The 21874-nt window shown below is 46.0% G+C and overlaps 1 protein-coding gene across 3 annotated transcripts in view; it reads right to left on the bottom strand.

Moving 5' to 3' along the window:
* ACTN1 (actinin alpha 1) overlaps positions 1 to 21874 on the bottom strand; it is a 50418-nt gene that overhangs the window by 11244 nt on the left and 17300 nt on the right. For all 3 annotated transcript variants that reach the window (XM_009279293.1, XM_009279291.1, XM_009279292.2), the window contains exons 6-13: positions 15361 to 15442; positions 13643 to 13728; positions 6719 to 6811; positions 5336 to 5566; positions 4647 to 4794; positions 3912 to 4062; positions 1578 to 1686; positions 950 to 1090 (exon numbers count right to left, since the gene is read on the bottom strand). In XM_009279293.1, the coding sequence (XP_009277568.1) occupies positions 950 to 1090; positions 1578 to 1686; positions 3912 to 4062; positions 4647 to 4794; positions 5336 to 5566; positions 6719 to 6811; positions 13643 to 13728; positions 15361 to 15442 (1041 nt within the window). The remainder of the gene's footprint in view (positions 1 to 949; positions 1091 to 1577; positions 1687 to 3911; positions 4063 to 4646; positions 4795 to 5335; positions 5567 to 6718; positions 6812 to 13642; positions 13729 to 15360; positions 15443 to 21874) is intronic.

The following is a 21874-nucleotide window of genomic DNA, read 5'->3' as shown; positions in this document are numbered from 1 at the left end:
GATGGAAGTGTTTAAATGCTGTTCAGATTTTTTCTGCATTATGAAAGATTTAATGAACCCCTTTGTTCAGGAGGGAAGGGTGGAAGAAACAAGTAGCAGCTCAGTAACAGAGCTGATACTAGGCTAGGGCTATTTCACTACCCCTCCGCCCCCCTGGCTACATAGTGTCCTCAGTTGGTCTCCCATTCGCTGCCTCACTGATTGCCACGTTGCTGTCAGCCATTCCTGCAAAGAGCTGACTTGGATTCTTTTCATGAGCCCATCAAGCAGGAGAAATAGAAGTTGCCACTGCAACCCAGGGAAGAGTAATTCCTGCTCTCAAAGGTCTGAAAATTACCCGTAGGTACCTCAAGTTGCTTTCATAACACCCTTTCAGAAGGGGGAAAACTGAGATACTGTCTCTGTCGTCTTGCAGGAGGCAAGACAACTTCCGCTTCAAATGGTAATCCACCACCAAAGGGACAATTCTGATTTTTCTTGTGCTCAGCACCGAAACCGAGCTGGCAGCTCAACATGTGCCCTCATGGCACATCCTATCACATAGGACCAAATGACCTGGACATGACATTACACGGGACAACTGACCTGCAGAACCTGTGAGCAGCACTAAGCTTTGCTCATGTGGGTTAAAAAAAACCCGCACAAGACCCTCAAAGATTCTCTCAATTTTCAGGCTTTCATTAATAACACTCTGGAGTTACACTGAAAAATCCACTTTCAGTTCTTTGTGTCCAGCTAGGATGGTGTGAGCATGTTTCATACCTATTCAGATCCAGGTTTTTGGAGGAAATCAAGGATAAACATACTCCTTATTGTTTCTCTTGCTAAGGCTCACTCACTAGAGCAGAAGCACCAGAACATAACCTACAAATATGACACCACTAGGAATCCAGGAGACCCCCGACTTCTCTCTATCCCAGCCCGACTGGTGCAAACGACTGCTCTGTACCTGGATCTCCTCGATGGTGTGAACAATGAATGTATCCTGCAGGTCCTCCATGGCCCCTTCCATCCAGTTATTGAAAGGGGCAGCTCGTTTGGCATATTCCAGGTACAACTGGTCAATTGTTTCCAGTAGCTTCTCTGTCCTCTGGGCATGCACAAAAAAAGAAAGAAAATCAGGAAAGATGGTTAGAGAAGAATAATCACATAGATATGTGGGTTGTCTGAGCTGCTCCTTCCTTTCAGACCTCCTTGGTGCTCCCAGGATGGTACTACAGTAAAAGTCTCTCTGCTGTTAAGAGATTACACACAGGATGGATTTTTTCCTCTGAGGGAAAAATCTGAGGTCCTTTGAAATAAAACAAAACAAGGACAGTCTTTCTAAGCAGAACGAAATTACAAAACACAGAAAAGTAGAAATAAATCAATAGCCTGAGCAAACAAATGGCACCACAATTTGGCTGGAAGGGAAAAAGCAGGCTAAATATACTGAAATGTAACCCTCGTTTACAGTCTGGGATGTTCTAGGCATGCACAAAAGAGCTGAAACTGGTTGCTTATGCCCACTGCAGCTTGATTCCCACAAAATGACCTACCCATGTAATCCCAAAGGTCCAACTTGTAACATGTCTCACCTCCAAGGCTTCTCTACGTTTCTGGGTTAGGGCACCCAGATTATCCCACTGATCACAGATCTTCTGGCACCTGGCATTGACACTGGGAGAGTCGTAATAGTCCAGCTCACTATACGGGGTGGGGAAAAAAGTACAAGAAGTCAAATAAAGACCTTTTGGAGAAGAAAGAGAAACCCATTAGAAATCTTTATCAGCCTTGAGGACAGATTCAGACATGCAGAGCTCATGGTCTCTGCAAGTAAAGCGAGCCAGGAAGACGGCAGTATCTAGTTTTGGAGACACTGTATGTTATGGTACATCAAACAGCACAGAACAGGAAGAAAAACAACCACCACCCAAGGCCTCAACAAACACTGGTGCTGGCTGCCTGATGGGAATAACTTGGCACTGGGGGAAGAGAGTATAGACTTTTGCTCAAGATGGGAATAAGCAGATTATGAGCACAGCAATATGGCCCATATTCTGCTTAAGAACATCGTGCAGGCTAACTACCTGCGCGGGGTAAGCTGAAGCTTGTGGTCTTGTATCGCTTTGTGCTCTTGGTTCTGCACACAGTCAAAGAGGGAGAAACCTGCAGGCAGAGGGAGACCAGCCAAGCTGGAAGTGTCAGCCTCGAAAGAGGAAGTGGAGTAACTCACTGGGCTACTGAGTGACCCTGGGCCACTGAGTGACCCTGGGCCATCTGATGAGCATTTTTCTAAGCAGTAATGCAGATTTAAACAGTTTCCTCTTGCCTCCCCTAGCCTTGTTTCTTCCCACCATTGTATTGCCCTCCTGAGGTGTGTGGGCACAACTGTTGGTGGAATCTTGTGGTAAACTAGTCAGGAAACTGATTTGGGCTAAAAATAACTTTTTCTTTGCTGGGTTTTTAATCCAGATCAGTTCCTTGATCTACTTTGCTGCAGAGCCAGCTCTGCAGATGAAAGAACTGCTTCTGAAAGCCTGGCTTGTAATGCACCCGTGCTGGACTGCTACTGCCGGGGAGTGGAATGTGCCGTGCCCCCAGACATGCCTGGCACAGGCAGCCGCAGCGGCTTCCTCCAGACCCTCTCCATCTCCCTGGCAGTGTATTTCTGGGGGAGAAAAGAGCTCAGCCATGGTTTTTCAGGGTATGACCTCTTTGCTGAGATGGAAGATGGCTTTTGGAAGGATGGCAGAGCCCACTGTTCTCACACTTTGGAAGAAATCACCTCTCCCCCAGCTTAGGGCCCAGCCTTCCCTGTTGCTCTTAGAGCTGCAGCTGCTTTGGCTGGCATGTAGCATGTGCTTTGGAAGTGGCAGGTCAGCTAATGCTTGCTGACTAGCCAGCCTCGGTTTTAATCTTACTGACATGGAGGATTGCCTTGAACCCTCCTCCTGTTCCAAGGTCAATCCTCCAGTGGACAAGGGAGCAATTCTGTAAATCCGTGTTGTTAAAGGAGATAATGATCTTGATCCAATAATCCTGATTTTTTAGAGAAAAATAGTCCTTCGGCCCAAGACTACTGATCTTAGCCTAGACACTAACTTGAGGTAGGCCAGTGCGATATATAAATATTTTTAAAATAGGAAACAAAGTCAAAGCCAAGTTATACAGACTGTTTTTGCCAAGAAACATGCAGGGTTTCAAAATCTCTCTCCCTGTGCTGCAGAGGCCAGCTCTTTACCTGCCTGCTATCCCTAGCAATCAACCTCCCGCAGTGAGGAGACCCCATTTCTCCTAGTAACTTGCATCACTTGTCACTCCAGGAAAGGGAGTGGAGGTGAAGTTTTCCAAGCCAGGGGAAGCAGGGAGGGAGCTGAGCTGCTGTGAGGATGCCCTGGAGCAAGTGCCGACCAGAGTGCACATAGTGCAGTACTCCTGGGGCAAAGGGCCGGGGTGGCAGCAGAGGCCATGATGGGCTCAAGCATCAGCAGGTTTTTTTCCTGCCAGAATAAAGAGGATTTTTTTGATAAAAGAGAGCAAACTAAGAGCCTGCTATCCTCTGCCGTTTCCTTCTGTTCCTGGAAAAGTATGACGGCGTTACAACTCTGAAACCTAGCAGGCACCAGCGGCAGGTCAGACTCTTTAGGAAAGGGTTCACAGCAGCATAACGAGCTGGAAGAGTATGGAAACTTGGCTTGGGAATGTAATTCTGCCGCCCCCTCATCAGCACCCACAACTCATCTGTTTTCTGGCCTGCTCTTCTGGTGCGTCCGGATACTGGAGAGCAGTATCCTAGATACTGTTTGGAAACACTGGGACTTCCCAACATTTTTGTATGGGGATTGATTTATGGCTCTCCAGAGGGCAGAGGGCAAAGCTGATTAAGCCTCTCTGGCCCCAAGGATGGGACGTGTGCTGGGGTGCCGTACTTCAGCTCTTGTGCAATAGCAGCAATCTGTTCCACGCGGTCCTGGTGTGCAGCCAGGTCGCTCTCAAAAGCCTCGTGTTTCTTCAGCAGGGCCTTTATCTCCGAGAGGGTAGCAGTTTCGTAATCCTTCTGCTGCAGCATTGCTTCCTTACCTGGGGAGGGAGCCAAAGGACAGGAGAATGAAGGACAAGACCCAATGCCCCCAAAGCCAGCTCCCCACCACCGAGGCAGCCCCGTGTGCCCTCAAAAGGGCATCTGCCCCACTCCAGACACCCTGCCCAAGGTTTGCCCTCACACGTGCTGGCCTAGAGATGCACAATCCTCATTTTCAAACCACAGAGTGCAAGTTTGCCATTAAGAACAGAGAAGGGCATGTAATGCAGCTCAAGCCAGTGCTGTCACAGTTTATACTAGACTTGTCTCAGTAGGCAAACTGGGCTATGCTGGTTCTGTAAATGCCAACTGTAGCATTTACTGTACGGTAACTTTTCCTCTGCTCTGTAGCTCTTTTCTATCCAAAGTTCTCACTTTGCAACAGTTCGGGAATGCCAATGTGGCCACATGATGTAGCAGAGCAGAGATCAAGCTGATTTTCATGCATCATTATTATAAGAAAAGAACCTAGCATTCTCGAGAGGAAAATCTCATGGAAGGACCTATGTATGATCCATCTCTTCCTCCCTATGTAATGGACAGCACTATGTCAGGCAATAGGAAGCATGTAGCTTGGCATTACCATCTGTCCAGGACTCATGAATGGATGCTTTCTGCCGGAACTTCTCTGCCAGGTGATCCAGCCTCTCTAGCCTCCGGATCTCATTCAACAACCACTCCTCATAGCCCTTCTCGGCCTGCTCTAGGCCACCCCAGGCATTGTTTATATCCTAGAGACAGGAGCACAAGAAGAAAAGGCAGATTAGAAGATGGGGGGGGGGGGAAGATGTACGTCAGCATTAGTCTCCATGAGCTACATGGCTCCAATTGGTTGGAGGGAGTGGATGTGGGCTTTTAATCTCACAGGGCTGTGCAGACAGGTCAGGAAGATGACGTGCCAGACTTAAGATAAGCAGGACTAGCAGTGTCAGGATATACCTGTCTGCACGAGAGTCCCTCTCGAAACACTTCCCCACATGAAACTTCAACAAAACCCAACCATTTTTCAATTAGAAAAAATGAGAGGCACCCAGACATCTCCTCATAAAGGCATGCAACTTGTGAAGAGCCTCAGAGTCTGGTTTAGGTACAGGGAAGCAATGATTGCTTGATCCTCTCTTATTATGGCCTCACTGAACTATATTCTGTAGGGTTCCTACCACAGAGTAGCTCACGCTGAAGGTGGGCATGCTTTGCCCACCCATGGGCAGAAAAGGAGTCCCAGTTTTTAGACATGGTTGGGGGTATATACGAGCAGTTATCTGCACTCACCGAGACCATTTTCCCTTCTGAAGGCATGAAGGCTGGCCTGTTGCTGAGCCGCAGCTTGGTCTGCAAAGTGTTGAAATTGATCTCAAGTTGGCACTTCTCTTGGACCTTGGGGGGCTTGTGCAGGCGGCGGTAGTCCCGGAAGTCCTCCAGTTTCTGCTGCATGGCTTGCATGGTGTTCTCTGGGGCCCGGTTCTCCAGCCAGGGGATGGTGCGACGGATCCACTCCAGCAGCTGGAAAGAGCAATGACAAGAAGCCTTGAACTGAAAATTGCGTTAAAACTACAGGTGTTGCTCTGATCTCATTAGGCACCATTTACTTTTATGTTTGCTGTCAGAAAGATTCTGCCACCAGCAGGGCTTGTAAAGAAAAGTTTGCCAGCTTTTTTGGAAGTACTTTTTTTTTAAATGAGCAGCTCATTCCCTACCACGCTAAGTAGTACCGCTTATTGCAGCACTGCCGATCCAACATGCTTAAGGCATAGCTTTCGCACAATCAGGACCAAACTATGTCCTCAGATTATGCTAAAGCCTTAGAGTTTTGCTGGAGTGTTGCATAACTAAAGGATGCTGTAAGTCATATTATCTCCAGAAAGGTCTGACAGGAGAAATCAAGTTCTTGCCTCCAGTTACACTTTTCCCACTCTAGCTTCCTTGAAGTCAGTGTTGCTCTTTGAATAAGCCCTCCTTAGCAAACCTATCTGGGGAGCTGGCAAAATGCTAATGCAATGGTCAGTCTATAGTGTGAGTGGAGTAGTGTACTATGCTTTTCAGACCAGGCTGAAACCAGGCTCATGGGCTATGTTTGCCTTTCTGTTCTCCATCTTCCCATCCCTACTTATCTTCCACAAACACACTCCAGTCCACATTTGGTCACTTCTGTAGTTTCACAGCTGTCAGTCTGTCAGCCTTCTCTGTTAACCAAAGCAGCCTCCAGCTTGTTTCTTACACAGATTCTTTCAAACTATCAGCAAATGCATATTTCTTTCCTCAATTATCTCTAACTTCCATTCTCTCTGATCCAATTCTTGACTTCTGCAGTAGATCGGCATACAATTTGTATGAAAGACGTTATAAAGTTGTATAGTCCTGAGGAATGCAAGTTAAACCAGCTTGATGTTTTCTTTTAATTTTAGCATTTCTGCGTCTGCTCTTGATAAACTGAGAAACTCAAAGCTGATCTATAGAAGCTTTCTGTTTTAAAGTAGATTGCTCTTGCCTTTAAGGTAAGTTCGATCTTTCATTTTTCTCAAGCTAGAAGGAGAAAAAAAGAATTTTCCAGGGAAATATGCGCCAACAGCATTCCCCAAGATTAGCTATCAGCATTAAATGCAATTCCTTTCCACATACCACCACCCAGAAACCACCAGCACCATGGACACCTACATCACTGGCCAGTTTTTCATAGTCTTCCATGAGCTGTTCGTTTTCTTGGTTGACTGCCAGCACCTTGCAGATACGATTTGCTGCTGTCTCCGCCTGACAAAGAGAAGAAAAATGGAAGAAGGGAAAAGTGTGAAAAAAACAAAACAAAACACCAAAACAACAAACCAAAGCTTGCAGCTTAGCTTCCTGCTACATACCTGCGGGTAAAGTCTCCTACCCTTGGCTCTAGCAACCTGTCTGCGCTTTGAAACGTCTGTCCTGACCTCTTTGCTTTCCATCTGACCTTCTATAATAATTTATTTTTCCTTTCTCAGGTGAATACGTTCCTTCAGACATTCTCAGCAATACTGATCCCACCCTATGCGTTGTGAGACAACCACATATCTATGCCTTTTCTGAAGCTGCTCCTAGGAGAGGGCCCTGATGTTTGCTTCCTACCAGACAACCCTGGCTTGCCTCTTTACAAAGACAGGAGGTTTCTGCCACCACCACCACTCCCCTCACCAGCATTCAGAACTGCAACACCAGTAACTGAGTGGTGTCAAGCTGATGAGAGACTCTACATGCTTTTACCCCAGGAAAGAACTACCTAAACAGAGTTGATCCATAGACTGGACTTTGGAAAATTCCTGATTTTGTTTGGAAGATGAAGTGGTAGATACTCTTCTTAACCTTAAATTCTGCCCAGCAGAGCTGTCTTTCAGCTTTCCCTGTATTTCTGGCACTCATTACAGGGCCACCTCCTCCAGCATCTTACTGCATGACACCTACCATGTATTCAGGGTCTCATGATCCAGCTGAGAAGAGGTTTTTTTTTTTCCCCTTTCTGAGTAATCTTTCTGCTTACTCTCCCAAAACAAGTCTCACCAAAAAAGAGACTGTGGTTACTATTTAGGGTGTCTCCCCCCCCCCGCCATTTTGGGACAAAAACCTTGTTCCCTGCAGGGAGCTGAACGCGTTAAAACATGAATTTGGAACAAAGTAAGGATCAGAAAAATCCCAGCTATGAACTCAGGAGCAGTCAGTCTGCCCTGGAGTGCCATGCATGTGTTTGGCATGGGGAACATACAGCAGGCTGATCCTTGCACAGCATGTATCTGTGGATATCAGCTCCCTTTATCATTATCATGGTAGATACCATGCCACAAAGCCTCGGAGGATGTGCCCCTGTGATGGGTGTCACGGGATTGCTCAGCACCCTCTTAGCACAGTACAGCTATCACCCTGGTGCCCGGGGAAGATGCTAGAGCTACCCATAGGACCCCTATGGAATAGTCCTCCTTACAGAGGCTAAGTGGAGATGAAGAGGAGAGGGCACATGCCAACACTACAACAGATCAATTGCGAATGCTGTGTCTTCCCTTAAAACTATGTGTGGGACTGATGCCAAAAGAAGTTTTGCTGAGCTTATAGCTGGCAAGTTTCAACCTTTTTCTATTTTTAAAAGGCCTTTTATTATCTGTTTATTCAATCTCCAAGGCCATTTGAGAAAAATCCTCTAATTTTTGCAGCTGATGCGAGGCAGCAAGAATAGCAATAAAGTCATAGGCTATACAGTGATGTATGGATAGCTAAGGTCCCAGAGGATCTGGCAATCTTATTCATTTGTAAGAAGCTGTAAAAACATATATTCAGTCATCTGTCCCTTCACTAAAGCGGGCCAGTTAGCAGATACACAGATATTAACTAATTTAAAACACATCAGAGGGACCTGTACAGGAGAAAGAGCAATTTCACTTAAAAAAAAAAAATCTGTAAAAAGTGCAAATGATGGTTACATTTAAGAAAGCTTGTACTTTGATCTGTTTTTAACTAAAGTTTGTACTTTAATGGAGTGCTTTTTGATATCCAGAGAAAACTTTATAGACATGGGACCAAATAGCATGTCAGCAAGACATTGCCAGAGCCCTACCATGATGTGTCTAGTGACTGCAGGGAACTGGTGGTGCCAAATGTTTATCTCAATTGTCCCAGGAGAGGAGCTCCCTGCACACTCAACTCTCTCCTTTTTACACGCCAGGAGCTCACTGCAGCAGCAGCCAGCTGTGCAGGAGGGACCCCATTTCACGGAGGCATATTTACGTGTATCCAACCATAGATTTCCTCCAGCTGCCAAAGTTTTTAAATACGTGTGTGTGTATATATGAGTGTTGAACATCTGCCCAAACACAAAAGCCCTCTGAATGTCAGCAATTACGACACTATTTGTATTATCCTAACAGCTGAAGTGTAGAGGCTTTCTCTCCCCTACTAGTACTTGCTTCTCAATGGTTCTTGCCTACTCCAGACTGCTCTATGCAACAGTGTGCCGCTGCAGCAGCAGGAAAGGCTCTGCGGCCACTATCACCATTAATGTCATGAGCAGTTACACTGACTTGGTCTGAGCAAGGTAGGACAAAAGGATCCCGGTGCTTTCAGGTAACCTCCACAAATACCTCCCACACTGCTGCTAATGAGCTGATCTGTGGTGATGGCAACCTCAGTGAAACACTTTCAGGTAAGAGTGGCACGCCAAGATGTTTACATAAGGCCAAGGCAGCTCCCCCTACACGTTCATTAGTGGAGTGGAAAAAGCCATTTTGGCTTCCTCACACTGCTAAAGGCAATGATACATTTAGGATGCTCACGCTGGCTCCAAACAAGCCAGGATGTCCACAAGGCATGGAGCAGCACTGAGAAGATGCACCATCCTCAAGTCTGGAAGCTGCATATCTGTATTCTCAGAGAACCTGATCAGCTTTGGTGCAGTGTCATGCTGACACATTATACTACTTACTCAGAGACTTTGGGGAGGGCAAGCCCAGGGCATTCTGCTCGATACCACACTGCTGCGTGATATGCATGTGCTGTTTGGTGGACTCAAAATGGAAATCTGAATAGCCAAAGAATAGCCAAAGTAGCAGTAATTTCTCTGCCTTTTGTCTTTTCTGTACTTCTCAACCCTGACTTGGACTGCTTAGGGTGGAAGTGGAGTTAGTTGTCTCTCTAGCTCATGGGTCCAGGTCTCTTTGCTGAGGAGGATGATAAAAGGAAGGCATTCCCACAGTGTGCTATGTAGGGAAGATGCCTGCCTGTTGCTGTCCTCTGGCCTCAGAGGACCACCTCAGAATACTGTATGCCAAACACAATCTCTTAATAGAATGGTAAAACGTTAGTTAGAAATTTTCACCCCAGAAATCAAGTTTACAAAATATTAAGCCAACCAGTAGTTGCATGCATTTAGTGTGAAAGTCAGAAGCGGTTAGAAAACAAGCAAACCAACCAAAGCAAGTATACCTATAAATATATATATATATGTATGTAAAAAAAATGGCGTAAAGAAAAAGCAGCCATCTACACACACAAGTCAGGCTGGGGACCCTGTACCTTCAAAGGCTCAGTATAAGAGAGTGAAAGAAGCAGAAAGCAGCTCATGGGACTTCCCCTTCAGGACTGGTGGTAGTAATGAAAAATCTGAATGAAAAATGGAGCGATATCACAGTAAGTCACCTAACCGTGCGTGAGGCAGCAACACATTACAATCTGGGCTGGGGCTTGCACTCAGTAATCACTTTGCACTTGCCTGGGGGTTTGAATCTGTGTCACTCAGCAGCTGGCTAACGTACAGCTAGGGCAGCTCCAAAAAGGAGCTGTGCCCCTCCTGCCAGGGCACAGTTGAGTTGCTGGCCCATCAGGATTGCTAAAAAATTAATAAATGATTCAATCTTTAATCTTCCCTATAAGCCAGTTTGACTACATGGGATTGAAGCTTTCATAACTGAGAAGCTCCATCTCTAGGTTCTTGCCCCAGCTACTTGGTTCAGGTGTTGAGGCAGTAAAAGGTTGTTTTCAGTTATCCCAGGAGACGTAACATCCACCTAAACTGCTGATGAGAGCATGGGACCTGCTCAGCAGGTTTCCAAATCGTGGAATGGGTGCAGAGAGAAGAGGAAGGGATTGGCGAGGGGCATGGCTGCTCCTGCGGCAGGCCACAACCCTCCTTATATTGTGGTTTGCTGTTTTCTCAATCTGGAGTTCTTTGGGTTAAGCAGACAGCATGGAGCAGTCCCTCAGGGGCACCTAGCAAACAGCAGGCCTTATCACTGGGCTGGCTTGAGTTCTCAGTCTTCCTGAGCAAGTATCAGCTGGCCGGAGCTTGCAGCCTGGTCTTTAGGGTTTTGAACTTTTCACAAAGCAGGATCCTAGTGGAAAAGTCATGACTACACAAACTATGCCAAACGGGCAAGTCTACTACACTGCTGTGGGACATATTCCCAGTTCCTTGGAAACAAGACAGCATCACGTAATTTATATGAAACAGGGCAAAGAACAAATAGCTTGAGCTAAAGAACTGCTCCCTGGAACCTACTGCCTATGTTTGCCCTCTGAAAGCCAGCATCAGCACGGTATCTGCATCAACGCCGCGACCATCAGCACTGCTTTGTACAAAAGAGATGCACTCTTCCTGGAGTCAAGTTAGCCCTCAAGCTGGGCAACGCATGGACTGTGTCTCAAATAGAAAAGGCCTAGTGAGAGAAAGAAGTTGTGGCAGGGAGAAACAGGGAGATTTTACATCTGTTCATAACATGAAGAATGCAGTCTTGAACTTTGGATTTTATTGTTCCAAAGCCTACAATCTGAAATTAGCAGTGATCTTGTGGAAAGGATACAGCCCAGCCAGGCTATGGCATGGGAGGAAAGGATGGACCTTTTTCTTCTGTTCAAAAGATTGCAGGGAAATTGCTGGTTTGGAGGAAGTTTGCCCAAAGGCGAACTGTGACTATTTGGTTCCTCTGAGGACTAATGTCCCGATGTCAGGCAGAGACTTTGGAGTAAAGAGGAAGCAGAGAAAGAAGGACTGAAGTTATGGAAATGGGCAAAGCAGAGGAAAGAGAAATAAAACATAGAGGCAGTTTGGGAAACAAAGGAGAATGACCAGGGAGAAGCAAGGAATGGAGAAGCATGTGAGTTTGGGAAAGCTTAAGGCCTGGTAGGAATGGACTTTGTGGCTGGAGCACAAAAGTGCTATGTAACCAGCTCACAGATGATTCAGTCTAGGAAAAGACCACTGACCTAGTGGGGGCTGAGTGTGGAAGGCAGGATAGCAGCTCAAGGGGGTCAGGCTGTGATTTCCTGGACTAGGCTCATTTGATTGTGGTACTTCTGGAGGCGCATCGCCTGGCCAGGATGATGCCCACTAGTCACTGAAAGGGTACCGATTCTGTCAGAGCAGACATTAATTCATCTTTCGATGCCAGCTTTACCAAATGCTTTCTCCACCGCTGGGGTGTGAAACTGGAGGGAAGGGGCAGCTCAAGTCTGTTTGAAAGGACATTCACATCACTTCTCCAGCAAGACTACAGATGGCACATCCAAGCGCATCGCTGGATGCGCTGGGCTTCCCTGCAAACGCCCTGGGGCGGACGGGGGTCTGGCACAGTTCCTCGGTGGAGAGGAACAGTGGGCAGGGCAGGGAGCGGGGAGGGGGTTGTTAGCAGTAAAGTCTCACCTTCTGCGCCCCTGAGAAGGCGTGGTAGTAACATGAGACATAGGTCATTATGGCCTTCTCATCCGGCCTTAGCGTGCCTATAATATCTGTGCAGAGAAGGAAAAGAGGTTGAAAGGATAAAGTAAGAAGCAGCACATAGAATAAAACAAAACAGTCATGGGTGGCGTGAGAGAGGGGGAGAAAACTTCCCATCATGCATTGCAGGACAGGCCAAACAGATTTCCATGCGGAGAGCTGGGAATTCGGATCAGAAGGTGGCTAGCAGCGTTGGCTTGTGGCTCAAAGCGGCACCCCTCCCTCCCACCTCCCCAGTCCAGGGGGATCCCGAGCTGAGGATCTGGGCTCTGCACCTTCACAGCTGTGGTCCGGGGGCCTGGCCCAAGGATGCAAATAGGCTGTTTGGAGGTTTGAATGCCTGTGCTCAAGGCCTTTCTGTACGCCGAGGAGCTAGAGATCAGAGCCTTCCTACGCAGTGCACTTTCTACAGTGTATCTGCTCTGCTGCAACACACACTGCCTGTTCCTACGGCACTGAAGTACCGGCAGCTGCTTGGTTTTGGCGAGAGATGCTTACAAGGTTTCACCCACAAAATGTTTTCCTTAAGTGACTCCATTAACAACAAGAAAATGGCTAAGCCAGACACAGCAAGGACTCAACTGCCCATTTTCCAGCATGGTGGGTGAGAAAAGAGGAAAAAAAGAAACAAATGAACAAAAACACGCATCCCAGTCATGATAAGCAACGCTGTGTTTGCAAAATCACCACGGACGTACTCGTTAGACATGCTTTGTAAGCCCCAGGTGAACTGGGACTGAATTTGTGGCACAACTTGAGAGAGCAGCAGGTTCAGACCTCGAAGCAAGGGTGCAGAAACCTGCAGCATATGTAAGGTAAAAGATAAAGCTTTGGGTATTCATTGACTCCTTCATAAAAACCACTAAGTCAGCTCTGTTCCTCCATCTTTGAAAAAGAAAAAAAAAGTGAATAGGTATCAGCATTGTTTCCAGTGGGGGCAGGCTGCAGTGTCCTGCTGAGCAGAGCATCTATGTGGCGGTCTCCACCTTTGTGAGACCAAGCGTCCTAGCTCAGATTCCCCAGGAACAGGGGGTGCAGGTCCTCGGCCGTCAGGGCAGCAGTTCAGAAGGCAAATGGAGAAGGCAGAGCTCCTCACTCGCTTGGATTTGCATGCATGCCAAGGTGCTGGCATACGTAAGTGCCACTGAAAGTACCTCTGACTATAGGGAAATGGGACTCCTGGCTCCCTTGCCCCACGTATTATGTCTGGGGCACCACTTTGAACCAATAGCCAACTCTACCAAAAACATAATAATAAAGATGCCCGTAGCTAGAGAGGAGAGAGAGAAAGAAAAAAAGGTTTGGACATTAGCAACGGCACCAGGTGTGCTCTGTGGAGGGAGCTTGGGATCCTGCGATACCTTCTGGGCTCCTGAGAAGGCGTGGTAGAAGCTAGAAACATAGGTCATGATGGCTTTCTCGTCAGGACGGGCAGTTCCAACAATGTCTGTCAAAAAAAACCTCACGTTAAGAGCATAATCAACTGATGGGAGGAAAGCAAAGGAGAGGGAGAACCACAATTGTCCAGGAGGCCTGCTGGGGTATATGCTTGTCATAGCAACTCCACAAGGCTTCCCAGCATTCCCCAGAAGATGTGTCTCTCAGAAGCCAGGATCACCCTCCTGGTTCCCCTCCCTCATGATAAAATTGCTTCCAGGGTCTGGCCAGACTAATGCAGCCATATGTCAGCATGTCTCGTGTCACAGCATTTCCCCGTCCTGAGAACACTACTGTGAATGGTGGGCTGAATCAATCCAAACTGGCAGCAGGCTGACATGGCTTTTATAGACGTATTATACTGCAATTCCTCCATGCAGTTCTTCAGGAAAGATCCTTTCTCCCTTTCTTTCCATGCCCCCGTCCTCCATTTCAACACAATGATGGCTTGAATTTCAAAAGGCCCTTTCATTAGTTTCAGGGGAAACTCAACACCTCCAGAGATCAGAATTAATGGTGTGGAGGAATGCACATTAGCTCCACTCCATGAGGGAGGAGAGTGATCAGGAAAGAGCAATAGGAGCTCCTGAAAGGGGCCCTCTTCATCACTGCTAGCTTTGCCGAGATCTGAAGCTATATCCACTTATTTTGGAGGTGGCTTTATTTCCTACAGAATGGCAGGAAGCACTTGAATCTACTCCAGAAACTTCATGATTTTTTGTGACCTCAGCATGATGAATGCAGGGAAAGCAAGACTCATCCCTGGGGATGGGAAATACTACCTAAGAATATGAACATCCTAGTTACCCAAATACAGGTTCACTGGGTTCAGCTGTCCTATCCCCACCTTTCCCCCTTGTTCCTCTCACTCCCTTATTTAACAAAAGCCTTTAACTGCTTCTCCTGTCCAAACCAAGCCTGAAATATACAGCTTCTGCCATTGAAACCAGCTGGCTTCAGGCAAACAGCCAACAACCAGTGAACTATTTCAGGCCGTTGTTTGTACTCCAGTTACAGTCTTCAAAGTCTATTGCCAAGCTGGTCCTGACAAGGCTCTGAAAAGTAATCCTTGCTGTCCCAGTGGCCTCAGGGAAGCAGTCACAGTCAGTAGCAAAAGCACCTCTGAACAACATGCATCTCTGCCTTGGTCTCCAGACCTAGTCAGTGAGGGATCTTCATGCCCAACACTTCTGAGTAGTCAAGAAGAAGCAGTTTATAATACTAATATCATGCCCCCAGTCGGAAGATCGCCAGCAATGTCAGAAAGAGCCCAGAAACAAAAAACATTCTGGAGCAAAAGGAACGCAGTCCTACACCATACATTAACTCAGTATTAAGCCCGATTCTTGAAAGGGAACACTTCAGTCAGCAGTGGACATAGCCAGCTGTTACTCATCTCTGCCTAGTGTGTCCACCCCAGGTTAAGATCTCCACACCAGACTCAGAAGACTGAGGGGCACAGGAGGAAGAGGGAAGCAGAACAGGTGATTCACTATTCTATTGTAACTTTTTCCCTATACATTTAGTACATGGTGATGGAGGGAGCATTCAGAGGTTACTGAATTCTTGTACAAGTCCACCTAGAAGAAGTGGGAAATTTCTTGAGAAAAAACAAGTTAAAAGCCACTGGGTTCTACTTTACCTTCTGCATCCAGCATCTTGGGAATATCCAGATATTTCTCAGCCACATCAAAAGCTGTGTTTAGATTAGTGAGAGGATCGTCCTGGGAAAGAAACAGAGCCAGAACATCAGCATCAACTTGTAACAAGGTACGCAGCATTTCTCTCAAAACAGAGCTATTGTGCTTGGTTTGGTTCAGGTAACTGTGCTGTCCAGACAAAATTATGCGTGAATCCGCATGCAGCAGGATGAAATAATTAGCTTCCTTTTGAAAGCAGAGCCTGGAGACTCATGATATAATTAACGTATAATCTATGCACTTGCAACAAGAAGGAATAATACGTTTCGTCCTGAACCTAGTTTAAAGTAAAATCAGCTTCACATCATACTGATAGTAAATGGCCGTATCTCACACTTACATCTCATGCTTGTATTAGTTTTGCAACTTCCATTTTAAAGAACCGCAGAGCAGTGTATCTGTTAGAACATCTAAGCAATATTAAAATAGTAACAACATCTGTAATGGGTGCTGTCCTTAGCTAGTGTAGTTTGTTGAACACCAGTTGAGTGGGAGGAAGAGAAATGTTTTAACAAAATAAATATATATAAAAGTACCCATTTTGTCCGTGTATTGCTTTTCCTCCTAGGCGCTGCACAGGACTTGTAATTTCCTTAGTACATTTCTATTCCTCTCTATATAAACCTTCTGCTGTGGCAGGATGCACTTCAGATAGAGACATCAATACACAGTAATCAAATCTTAAACAAAGTTAAATGTGACTTATCACATCATGAGTCATACCACAAAGGTAACTAGATTTTAAAGAGCCACACAAGAGAATATGAAACCTAGATGTCACTGGAAATGAAAGACCTCTGCAAATTGTTTCCAGCATTCAAACATAATGATCAGCAACAAGACACCTACCAACCTGTAAGAGACCCTCATACAAGCCTGGTTCCTATATTCCTGTATATCCATGTTACTTAGTTATTCTGAAGGATCAATCCACTTCATGGATGACAAATGACATTTGCACTATCAGTTTCTACTGTTGAGACAGGTGGCTTCTGCTGGAGGAAAGGCTGTGCATAAACTGCTAGTGTTTAGTACCATGTTTGCTAAGTGTCTTTCGGGAGAGAGGAAGGATGGGGTGGTACTCTCCATATTGTCATTTGTGCCACTCACACTGAGACCCACCTTAAAAATTAGGAAATAAGGAATATAATTATTTCACCTTCTTTCTAGAGTGGCATCCATGTTCTGTTTCTTTTCTATTTGAGATCATGTGCCTTTGCTTATTGCATTGACTTGGAAGATTAAGCTGTGCCTGAACTGTAATCAACAGGCAGTTTCCTTTGAGCTGTTGTGGTTTAACTCGGCAGGCAGCTAAACACCACACAGCCATTCGCTCACTCCTCTCCCTCCCCACCATGGGATGGGGGAGAGAATCAGAAAAAAAGTAAAATTCGTGAGTTGAGATAAAGACAGTTTAATAGGACAGAAAAGGAAGGGAAAATAATAATAATGATGATGATAATAGAATATACAAAGCAAGTGATGCACAATGCAATTGCTCACCACCCGCCAACCGATGCCCAGCCAGTTCCCGAGCAGCGGTCACCACCCCCTGGCCAACTCCCCCCAGTTTATATACTGAGCATGACGTCATATGGTATGGAATATCCCTTTGGCCAGTTTGGGTCAGCTGTCCTGGCTGTGCCCCCTCCCAGCCTCTCACCGGCAGGGCATGAGAAGCTGAAAAGTCCTTGACTAGTGTAAACACTGCTTAGCAACAACTAAAACATCGGTGTGTTATCAACATTATTCTCATGATAAATCCAAAACACAGCACTATACCAGCTACTAGGAAGAAATTTAACTCTATCCCAGCCAAAACCAGGACAGAACCCACCCAGTATGAAAGATGAAGCTAGGCAGGCTTGGGCAGACAGGGTATGGGCATGCAGAAAAGTTCCTTTATGGCACTGGTCATTATGTAGCCCTCGGATTACAGCCTTCATGAAACTAGGAAACCGAGCTATTCTGAAAAGCAGTTTCCTGCAGCATTTCCCTAGGAATTAATGCATGTATTAGGTTGGCCTCACATATCAGCATCATATTCCTTTGGATGAATGTCTCCTGTAGTCAATGTTTCACCTACCAAAGTAAATCACACAGCGGCCATCAAAACAGACACGACCAGTGATCTGTATTTAATCCACTGGGACAAGACAATATTAAGTGAGGAAATGTTGCACGGGCATGCTGTGATGAAACCAGCAGCTGTCACACATGGTAACAGGCCCCTATCTCAGTGTCAAATAGTACTTTATCCCTATATAATACACTTCCAATGGTGACTACATCAGATATATCTATATCCACCTCTTCAGAGTTTAGCAGCGGTACAGGCAGGGGATTTTTACTGTCCTCCAGCCACAAGGAACCACCCTATGCCATGGAATTAGAGGCTGGTACCATTTCAACTTCAGTCTACTTGTCTCCTGTGCCTGCTGTGGAGAAATCACAGAAATCAACCCAAACTGTAACCAAAAGCCTTATTTGAGGAGGTGAGACTAGCTGGTATATAATATACCTTGTTCACAGGGCCTTAGCTCCATTTAGGAAGGAAACATAACAGCCTTTCTTTCACTCAAGTGCAGGAGCATCCAGAAATGCCAAGTGGCAGCTCCCTTGCCAGTTTTCCCCTTGCTCATGTGCCATTTTCTACTTCTGTAGAAACATCACCACTGTGTACCAAATTTCAGCCTACACTGACCATGACCACCATGGCATTGCTAACACCCTGACAGAGTCTTTAGTATTAAACACAGACCCTTCCTTAGCACAGACCCATCTGAATGAGCTGCCTGAAGATCTGTCAGCCTTCTCCTGGAGGAAAGGGAGGAGCAAACTCACCGCAGATAGCTTTCCTATCAGTTTGCAAGTAACAGCGGGAGCAATGTTGCCAAAGGTTAAAAAGAAATTTTAAGCTGGAAGTTGGGAGAGGTTTCCTGATGGGAAAACTTACTGGGCTTGGGCACTCCCAAAGGAAGGGCTGGAAGTCTTAACACGCGGGAAACTGGAGACTCACTAAATGAAGCCAGCAGAGTTCTACTTCATATGTAAGAAAGATGTGTGATCACATAGTCTATTGGGGAATGAAGCTAAAGATAGTGCTACTGAAAGCAAGCTACCTAAGTCCAGGACTAGCTCTGAGATGAGCAGAGCTAAACCTGAGCAAGACCCTGTTCCCTGTGGGAAAAGCTTCACCCCTGGTGGGCAGTGGAGCTGCTCATCACAAATGTGATGCTTCTTTGTGCAAAAGATAAGGTTTCCCTGGGGGGTTGTCCAAGACTACAACAGGGTCTTGAGCCCATGAAATTCCTCCAAACTCCACTGCTTTCAGTTCCATCCCATTGTACACCAGCTAATCATTATTTCAAATCACTTGTTTCAGTTGACTCCCCTGAAAAGGGATAAAGTAGTAAAGACTGGCCTGGCAGCTCCAAGGCTCGCAGTGCAGCACTGCAGCACCACGGCTGCAGGCACACTTTAGGGACCCAAAGGCAGCAGAGCAAACAAAAGCCAAGTCACCTGTTCCCTGATTCCTTCCACAGCTGAAACACACACCCCGGAAGACCACTGACTCAGATGAGGTTCTGCAGAAGTGCCTCGGTTCCCACTCTGCTTACGTGAACACAGAAATGGCAGAGACATGAAGTGGAGCTGTAACTTGCCAGGCTTTAGCTGGGCCAACTGCGACAAAAGCTATAGTTTTACCATGGAGGAATTACGTTGTTTTAACGGTGGCAGACAGCAAACCTGCCCTAAACAGATGCCCACCTGGCACGTTCTCTGCTTTTGCTGACTAAAGACTACCGCGGCTCCTCCCCTTTCACCACAACCCTAACTCACATGGGGAATCTTCTCTCCTCCTCCAGCTATTTCCAAGTCCTTGCAGCACACAAGGTTGCCATGGCAATTATTGCAGTATGACATTAAAAAAATCTTCTATTAACTAGCAATCGAGAAAGGAGATGGAGGGGGAGGAAAATCGAGAGAGAGCAAGCACTTACTATATCTGCCAGAGTTGAAGACACTAGGAAAGAAATCCAATTGGTACAACTCATGTTTTCAGGAATATCTGTAATAAATGCATCCAACACGGCAGTACACAGATCACGTTTCTATATGGATTGCGGTATATGAGGGGGGTGTCTGAGCCATCAGTCAACCATTGTACTTGATAAAAAGACCTTAGATGTGGCTCACAGTTGAGCTACGGTCAGCGGTAAAAGGAGGAAGGGAAACCCCATCTTCTGCATATCCCTCACATGCAGACCATGAGCTGAATCTCGAGATCTTATCTACAGTGAGCTGAACAATAGCAGACAGACCTGCACTGAATAGAAACCATCTAACCAAATAAGTAGCTGTGGTGTCAGAAAATCACTGACACCAAGGCTGGGTGGACTTGCACCTTTTATTTTGGGGCCTGGACTATACAAGCAACTTCAGCTAGGCAGGGCACGTAGGCAGAAAAGAATTGTGCTTGCTCCACTAATATAGCTAGACTAGGAAAAATAGGTAGGAACATAAACTCAGTACAAAACTGTGCTGACAAAAGAAGTTGCTAACTTTTGGGAGGAAAACATGCAGCTACACTGGCTACCTTTTGCTAGCATACACTGCCAATACAGGGTCTGTAGCATAGACACAGCCTCTGTGAAGGAGCAGAAAACACTAAAACTGCACAAGAATGCTGCCCAAACAGGAGGTACAATGCAGACCTCTTGGCAGCTTGGACTGATGTTCACCTCTCTATCTTATACATTTGTGTGTGTGTGCACAGAAACACACACAACATCGCCAAAGGCAAGCACAACAGAGATGCCATTAATCACTCCCTAGAGCTGGAAGAGACCTGGAGGTGGACCTCTAATCTACTACCCACTGTGATGGCTGCTTCTCAGCAGCCTTTCCAATGTCTTTCTCAGCAAGGTAAGTCCCCTGCAGAGCCAGGGATGATTCAAACTGTTGGGGTTGGTTTGTTTGCTTGTTTTTGAGGGAAGGGGAAGAGGGGAAATAGGCTCCAAGGAGAAGGGCAAGAATCAGCCAAAGGGAAGAGAAAGAAGAGATAAAGGAGGAAACAAGTCACAGAAATAGTCCAGGCAAATACTCTATCTCGGAAGGTGCCATGTTTATACATTCTACAAATGGGTTTCAGAGATCTAGCATAAAAAAGGCAACTTCCCTTCAGCACACATCAACTGCCAGAGCTAAAGGCTAGGCTTTGAGCCAAGTTCTTCCCAGCTATTTGCTCAAGATTTCAGCTGTGGTAGAGTTCTCAAACATGCATTTAATCTCATGCCTTTAGAGTAATCAAGGCAGAACAATAAAAATGGCACAGAAAGAGTCAGAAGGCTGCAGGAGGGCAGAGGGAACCTGATGAAGGAGGGATCAAAGGCAAGTGGAGAACAAAATATGCTGGTTCCCTTTAACCTTACTCCAAGAAGGACAAATCCCTTCCCATCTACATTGATTTTGGCTAGGACAATCACCCTCTCTTTCATCTTAAAAAGCCTGCAGGCAATATGACCAAATAACTTCCTTTCCCTCACTCTCGTTTTGCTTGGGTTTGTCTTAGAGCTTTGTTGATAACGGAGAGCACTGTAGCATTTACCTGGCTGGGTTTGTCAGACGCACATTGCTTAGCTGCTTTTATTTTCCCCAAGATCAGGCACTAAAAATGTAACTCTAGTAATTCATTTTTTTATTGCTGCTGTTTATGTAAACAGATACAGTCTCTCCCCACTGTTTATTCATCATGTGCTGACTCCAGACACTAAAACTGATCAGATAATATAATTGACTGCTCTGCAAGACAGTAAAGATCTAAAAGGTTACTGAAAAGCAGATCAGGCATTGTACAATTCATTGGCTCAAGGATGCAGCTAATTTGATTAACTCATTTACATTTTGTCTATTTACACAGTGATCCAAGAGCCCAGGTCTATTAGTGATGGGCTTCTATGTTTATTTCCCTAGCTAACATCAAGCACGTACATACTTTATAACACCCAGCCCGTGAGATCAGATGGTCAAACTTTTTGTGTATTAGTCCCAATAACAACACATGAATTATGCTCTTGGTGACTTTTCACTCCACATGTGCACAGATATAGTGAAACTGGATCTCAGCAGACTGCAGGAATGCCAGTAGGATGGGAACCCAGTTTGGTCTTCCATCGCCCTGCTGGGTCAAGACACTGCTGGCAGCACAAACCACTGAACGCTTATTCTCATCATCCACTTAGCAATCTTGTCTCCAAGACACACAGGAAGCAAACTTTGGAGCAGCTAGATATCATGTGGGTGAGGAATTGGTTAGATGGTCGCATCCAGAGAGTAGTGGTCAACGGCTCAATGTCCAGATGGAGATTGGTGACGAGTGGCGTCCCACAGGGGTCCGTACTGGGACTGGTACTGTTTAATATCTTCATCAATGACATAGACAGTGGGATCGAG

The sequence above is a fragment of the Aptenodytes forsteri genome, unplaced genomic scaffold (assembly GCF_000699145.1).
Source record: "Aptenodytes forsteri isolate BGI_AS27 unplaced genomic scaffold, ASM69914v1 Scaffold3, whole genome shotgun sequence".
NCBI classification, from domain to species: Eukaryota; Metazoa; Chordata; class Aves; order Sphenisciformes; family Spheniscidae; genus Aptenodytes; species Aptenodytes forsteri.
This window is presented reverse-complemented; position numbering and strand designations above follow the sequence as displayed.